This window comes from Phoca vitulina, unplaced genomic scaffold (assembly GCF_004348235.1).
Source record: "Phoca vitulina isolate PV1807 unplaced genomic scaffold, GSC_HSeal_1.0 scaffold40, whole genome shotgun sequence".
NCBI lineage: Eukaryota > Metazoa > Chordata > Mammalia > Carnivora > Phocidae > Phoca > Phoca vitulina.
Window position 1 is genome coordinate 3,215,302 of NW_022589743.1, and position 7,554 is coordinate 3,222,855.

Sequence of the window (7,554 nt, forward strand, 5' to 3'; positions counted from 1 at the left end):
AACGAATAATAGAACGAAACTTTAAGTCCCTGGTAGCGGTGTGGAGGAGTTAGAGCCCTGGGAGGGCAGAGTCTCGAGGTCTCTGACTCCTTTCAGGCCTCCACCTAGGCTGGCTAGTTTAGTCCAAGTGTCAGCCCCTTTTGTGGCCTTTCCTCTCCTCATGTGGGGACCCCGCACCATGGAGCCCCCTTCATTTGTCCCACACCCTACCCATATGCCTATAGGCACTGAAGTCTCGCCATTCCTGAAGCGGCGAGGGCGGGGTCTGCTTACACTACCTTTGAGATAGTGTATTATCAAAGCTACTTGCTGGAGACTTTGCTTGAAGGAGAATGTGAAAGGCAGGAAATAACTTCCTCTGAGCCAGACGCTTTACGGAGGAGCTGAAACTGGACCACGGGGCTTGGAAAGGTTTTTTTTAAATCACAAAATTGACACTACCACCCCCAAGCAGACACACTCTGAGACCCTAGAGGGGAGGGTGACCAGCCGCCTTTGGGGCCTTTCCCCTCAGCCCTGGGTTCCTCTTTGGTAAATAGATTTAGAAGAATCTGAGTTGCCTCCCAACTCATTCCCAGGAGAGGAGCCAGGATGGTAGGCTGTAAACCCCCCAATCCCTCGGCTACACAGGGCTTCCTGGAGAACCACGAGGCTGAGCCTGCTCCGAGAGGCCATTGGGACAGTCACAGCAGGCCTCACAGGCTGCTCCTGCTGGTGCCTGGGATCGTGGGTGGTGCAGGTCCTCTCCACGTGGAGCCTGGGCTCTGGATCGCTGGGAGCAGGTCTGCCAGGATGCCCCAGCCCAGGCTGCAGGAAGACCCAGGGCAAACCCGCTGACTTGGTTGCAGAGCCGAGGTGGTGAATTCCACAGGGCACTGGGCCCAGGTACGCGACATGAGGGAGGCGGCACAGAGGCGAAGACTCCGTGTCAGGGTCCTGGGCTCGGCAGCTCTGCAAACAGCCAGTCTGCCCCAGGTTTCTGGAATTCCACACTATAAGTCTCTGTCTACATGGACAGAGAAAAGAGAGTTGGCGCCAACACGATCCTCTACCCACCCAGGATTCAGGGTACTTGGACTAAACCGGCGCAAAGTGACAGGGAAAGAAATCTGCAGCCACGATTGCCTAAGACGCCTGACTGGGGTCTTTGGGTTTCTGCCACCCGCTGTTCTTTCCCCCACAAAAGGGCCTGTTCCATCTCCCAGGCCTGAGACCCCGCAAGCTTCTCTTGGTGTCAAGGGGAGGCAAGCAGAGGGGGAATGGGTGGAGAAGGGCCATTTTCTGGTTTTCCCTCTAGCCTGGCTATTCCAGCGTGTTTGCGACGTGCCTGCTAGTAGGATCACATTCTACTTTCTAGTTCTGTAACTATTTGTGCCCGGGAGGGGCACGTCTACGAGGCCACAAATACCTATTTCATGCAGCTCCCAAATGCCCAATGAGCCATAACCTGGACAAAACCACTGGGAATGTTAAAGGAAGACTTGGAAAGTTTAGGGGAGGAAATGAGAGATGGTGAATTATCCAAGTGCTTTCTCAAATTCAGTTTTTCTGGAGGGCAGCTCCCTGGTTTCATTTTCACACAAGGACAAAATCTAAGAGTTAAGGATAGTACTTCTGAGACCACGGCATACAACCTAGGGGGAGGGCAGGGAGGGAGGAAAGGAAGGAGGGAGGGAGAGGTACCCTCCAGTGTTGTCTATCCTGCCCAAGTGTCATCTTAGAAAAATGCTAAATGAGCACCGGTAGTCACAGGGATGAATCTGCCTTTTCTCCTCTCTGCTGCAGTCACTGGGATGCGGGATGGGATTTGGAAACGGAAGTGGATCCAGAGGAAGCTTCCTTGCCTTGGGTCTCCCTCCAAGTTTATTCATAATCAGCTCAATCCATGCAAGCGGTTTCTAAAGTGCTCTTCAGAGAGCTCTAGATAGAAAATATGAAACTAATTATCATGGCAACTCATACTGGTTATGGTGATTATTGCCACCGCCAGGATGAATGATTGTGACTGCGACCGGTCTTGTGGGTGGTGTGTTACTCTGGTGGATTGGATTGTAACTCTGGGCCTCACTGGCTCCCTAGAACACATGGGGGTACCCAGGCCATCCCTGAGGGACCACCCAGGAGCTGTGGCCTGGGAAGAGTGCAAGCTCTGGGAGCCCCTTAGCAGAGTCCTGGCACTGGCAGGCTCCGAGGGTCTTCCCAGGATACTCCCACTTTTCCCCCACCTCCCTAGCCAGGGATCTCCCTCATGGAGTAGTGCTGGTCTTGACCTTGGCGAGGATTTTCTTCTCCTTAACCCGGCGGTTCTGAAACCAGATGGTGATCTGGCGCTCTGAGAGGCTGGTGGCTGCCGAGATCTTGCGCCTCTTGTCCTTGGTGATGAACTTGTTAGCTGAATACTCGCGCTCCAGCTCACGCAACTGCCCCTTGCTGTAAGGAATGCGCTTCTTTCGGCCACGGCGGAAGGTGCAGCCGTCTGGAGGGTGCTGCGCGCCTGACTCTGAGCCGGAAGGAGGGAGAGAAAGCCACGCTCAGACCTCTGCCCGCAAGCCCACGCGCAGACCCAGGCCCTACAAGCTAAGTAATCCTACGGGGAGCACCCAGATCACCCTTCAGACACACGTGCGCTCCACTCCCCCAAAGCGCAGGGGGACACCTCGACTTCCGGCTGGTTTCTGATGACCGCTTAGGCTTGGAAAGACCAGGCTTCTGCAGGCCACCCTCACCTATCACTGTCCTCACGATTGCAGGTCTGCAAACACACCCATCACACACAGCAGGACCTTTGTCCACAGTCAACATATATCCACCCTCACATGCATTTTCAGACTCTTGGCCACTCTTGTAGATTCTACAGGCAAATTAAATAGAGAAAGGAACACATTTCTGCCTCCAAACCCAACACACACACACACACACACATTCACACAACACACACACATACACACACCCCTAAGTTCGGACTGCAGGAAATCTAAAATTTCCTTTGGAAACTGAAAAATTCACCTGAGAGAACATGAGGATTTGAATTCTTTACAGAATATCCAGTATCTGTGTTCCTACCCACCCCTCCCCCCCATACTCACTGAATTGAGTCATTTAGCCTTTTGGTAGAATTAAACCTGGGATCTGAGAGGTACGAACGGCACGAGCCCCAAAAGCAGCAAAAAGAACCAAACACTTGGACGTATGAAAAGCTGGCCCCAAGGCCTCCTAGGGAGGCGAAAGCACCTGGTGGCCCACAGGCTTCAGACCCCTCACACTGACCCTCTGGGGCCTCCACCCTGGTTCTTCAACGGCCTGAACTCTCCTTCAGAGTCCTAGTAAGCCAACAGGAGCTCCTCCTCACCAGCCCCGGCTCCCTTCACTTCCTCCCGTGCCAGCGCCAGCCGGCCTACAATCCACAGTCAGCACCAGCGGGACCCAAAGTAGTGGGGCAAGTTACCTGCAAAGGCCGCCTTCCAGAAGGGACCCGGTGGGTTCTGTTCCCCCTGGCAACACATCTGGCCGTTCCAGCCGCCGGTGAGGGCCCAGGGCTGGTAGCTGTCCACAGGCAGCAGGGAGTCGTGGCGAGGCTCCCCCGGGGCGCCCAGAGTCTGCACCACCGACACATCCAGGTAACTGGCCATAGGCTGGTAGGGTCCCGGGTACCCGGGATAGAAGGCAAACTCGGTGGGGCGGCTGGGGTACTCCTCCCCGGCCGTGGCAGTCTCCGCGGGGTAGGCAGCTAGGGTGGCCGCCTGGGCACAGGGTTTCAGCGAGCTCCGGGACACCCGGCAGGAATAGTACCCGCCTCCAAAGTAGCCGTAAGGCACCGGAGCTGGGGCCGCCCCCTGGGGCAGCCCGGGGCAAGGGTGGCACTGATTTGGCGGCTCCGCGGAGCCTGGCAGATCCAGGGGGGCGTAGCTGACGGCGGGCATCAGCGTAGGCGCCACGGCCGGGTGGCTGGTCGGTGGCGAGTGGGCGACCAGATGCCGACTCCCTCCGGCTCCCGGCAGGCCTTCCAGATCCTTGGCCCCGTCCAAGGCGGCGTAACTGCCGGGCTCCATGGGGCCGAGCGTCGGCTCATGGGGTGCCGGCGGTGGGGGATCCAGGGGGCACCCGGCTCGCTCTCCCCACCCGGGCCCCCCGGGCGCCCCAGGCGTTTTAACTCGCGGCCAGCTCGCCCGGCGCCTGCCCCCGCTCCGCCCGGCCCGTCCTGACGCAGGAGACGCAGGTGCCGGGGCTCGCGCGCTCATTGGCTGCGGCCTGGGGGACACAGACGCTCAGAAAATCCTCCGGGCAGAAATCGCGAAAATGCTTTACCCCTGCTTCTGTGTCCCCCCTCCTCCCTCCCTCCCTCCTTCCTCCCTTCCTCCCTCCCTCTCTCTTCCTCCCTCCCTCTCTCCCTCCCTCCCTCTCCCTCTTTCCCTCTCTCCCTCCCTCCCTCTCCCTCTTTCCCACTCTCCCTCTCTCCCTCTCCCTCTCTTTTATTGCATTTGAAAACAAGAACGGCGAGGAAAGCTGCTTTCCAGTTTGGGGCTCCCCAGCTCCGCGCCCGGGGCGGGGTTGAGTGGGGAGAGGAGGGGAGCAGTGGGAGGTGGAGGGAGAGAAGACGAGGAGCCCACCCCACCTCCGCCCCCTCCTCTCCCTCCCTGGCTCTCTGTCTCCTGTGCTTTGGCAGGTTTAACGAGAGAATAAAAAGCTCTCCCAATAAAGTGTGCGTCTCATGGGGGGAGAAGGGGAGTCGGGGGTGGGGCCGGGAGGCCGCTCTGCGCCTGAAAGGGGAACCTGGGAATGCGCGTGAACCAGAGGAGGCTGGGAAATGGGGACTAGAAGGTATTTCTGGGAGCCCCTGGCTTTGGGTCCTGGGTACAAGCCTCCCAGTTCACTGCAGGTGCCCCTCCTCTTCCGGATGCGCGTAATATGCTGCCCAAGGAAGTGCCAGGGAAGCCCCTTCCCCTGGGATCCCAGCTACCGCCCAGGCGGCTCCCGGATCGGGGTGGGGCAGAAGGAGAGGGAGGAGGACAAGATCTCGGAAGATGACTGAGGATCTGGAGCCTGGGACGGACGTGCAACGTTCAGATCTGAAGGGGAAATGGAGTTTCTAGAGGTAGCCTGTGAAAGGGGATCTGGATTTTCATTTAATGGTGTGGAAAGAGATGCGTACGAAGAGACGACACACATGACCTGTATTTTCAGAGAGAGAGACAGAGACCCAGGGAGGGCAGCACAAAGAGAGAAAGAGAAAAGCTAAAGGAAGGAATGGGAGAGGATCTTACAAAATCCTGAAGTACCATCCAGAAAAGAAGACCTCTTTTCCCCCTTTTCCGGGATTTAAGGAATTTCTGGGAAGCCAGGCCTAATTGGCCATGCATTAGTTGCAAGGGTTCTGGACCCCAAGAAAGAAGGAGCCTGCCCTGTGCCGAGATGTCTAGCCTTTCTGCCCTGCAGTTCTCCTCTTATGTTCCAAGAGGCCCAGGTAACTCACTCCGACCCTGGCACATTCCTACCCAAGCTGAGTGCCCAGAAAGCCCAGGGCCCCTATCTGCTTCCTCCAGGCTTTATATTTACTTAGAAGGAAAAAGGGGTGGGAGAGAGCGCCCCACCACTTCGAGAATTGCTGGTGGCTCCTCTGTTGGGCCCTTTTGTACAGTACAATTCGGAAGACTCAAACTACTTTGTTTCACAAGTCTTCAGAGGTGTTGTTTCCTTTGCTACCCCTCCCAAATCAAATCCTTCTGAGTCTACGTTTTCTAGAACCCCCAGTTTTTCTGGAGAGGGCAGGAACTTTTCCATTCCACGCCAAGGTCATGGCAATTATATAGAACAAACCACTCTGACTCTCGGTGGGCTCAGCATGCCCAACCTTACCAACCTGAACCTGAACCTGAGCCATCTTTCAGGAAAGGGCCCATGCAAACTGGAATTTCCCTGAGCTGTGGGCTGTAATGGAGATTATAGCTGACCCTCAACAAACATTGCTAATAATAGAAGACACCAAGCACAAAATCCTGGGTAGATTTTATTGTATTTGAAAACAATATGAGAGAAAAGGGAGAAGATGTCTCTTTGACGCTTTCTAGTTTATTGTCATAGCCTCTTGGTTGTTTAACAATGAAAGGCAGAACTACCAGGATTTGTACCTAAAGACTAAGACTTTTTCACTTTGTTGTTGTTGTTTTTTTTTAAAGTATACTCTATGCCCAATGTTGGGCTTGAACTCACAACTCCGAGAGTTGCATGCTCCACCAACTTAGCCAGCCATGAGCCCCTTTTCACTGGTTTTTACTTGGTAGATGACAATACAGGCGTATAGATCCCTAAATTTAGAAATAAATAATTCTAATCATAGCTTACGACCCAGCAATTCCATTCCTGGACATATACCCAACAGAAATGAATGCTTTTGTCCATCAAAAGGCATATACTAGAATATCCAAAGCAACTCAATTCATTGGAGCTCAAAAATAGAAACAACACCAATGTCCATCCGTAGTAGAATGGGTAAGTAAATCATGCTCTAATTAAAGAATGGAGTACTATGTAGCAATAAAAAAAAAACTACTGCTACACACAACATGAATGAGTCACACAGATATGTGAATGAAAGTAGCCAGACACAAGAGAGTAAATTTTGTATGATTCTATTTCTGTGCGGTTCAAGAACAGACAAAATTAATCTATGATGATAGAGGTCAGAAGAGATTACCCTGGGAAGAAAGGTTCCTGACTGGGAGGTGACATAAGGAAGCCTTCTGCGGTGCTGGAAATGTTCTTGATCTCAATCTGCTTGCTAGTTACCTGGGTGTGTTCACTTCGTGAAAATTCAAGCTGCACACTTGATATTTCTGCACTTTACTGTCCATCAGTTTTATCTCTATTTTTCAGAAGGAAAAATAATTACATACAAGAATGTAAAGATTCCTTGCAACACTGCCTGTCATTGTGATTCGGGGATATGTAGTGTTCTAGTTCAAGTCCGTGGAAATAAGCAGCCAAATGCCCGAAGCTCTGCATTACTGTGGAAGGCAGAGGATGAACTCACACCTAGCCCTGCAGAAGCTCTCCAGTGGTGCTGTTGACCCCTATGTAAACAGATACATTTCAATACAAATAAATTCCATAGGATTTTTATTTCTGTTTCTGTTATAGTCTGCAATTTATTTAGTATCTACTAGATCCCAGGGAATATTTCTGGATGTCATATTTATTAGCATATGAACAGGTGTTCCCGCTTCCTGTACATGTATATGTATGTGCATCTGTCTGTAACCTGTCATAGACCTTAACTGGAGTCAAATAAGGTAGGACTAATTCTCCTTATCTGCAAAAATTATCTGTCTCCTTATGGGGACAATAATTCCTACCTCACAGGAATGCTGTGAAGATTAAGTGAAATTTTGCACTTGAGAGCATTTTATAAACTGAATAAAAATGAGTTCTATCTGTGCTTCTGTATGTGTATCTGTGTCTAATGAACTACAGCCACCTGTTCTTATTTGAAGAGAAAAGGACAGTGGCCTAAAGAGTACCTGTCACTTCTCACTTGCCTCTCTCAGCCCTGAGTACGCC

General features: G+C 52.7%; 1 protein-coding gene across 1 annotated transcript; it reads right to left on the bottom strand.

Moving 5' to 3' along the window:
- Positions 1–2,246: 2,246 nt before the first annotated feature.
- Positions 2,247–4,049, bottom strand: HOXB13 (homeobox B13). The gene is made up of 2 exons (XM_032428457.1): positions 3,446–4,049; positions 2,247–2,500 (listed from the first exon to the last, which is right to left on the bottom strand). Exons 1-2 carry the CDS (start codon positions 4,047–4,049, stop codon positions 2,247–2,249), a joined length of 858 nt encoding a protein of 285 aa, XP_032284348.1.
- Between the last annotated feature and the right edge of the window lie 3,505 nt (positions 4,050–7,554).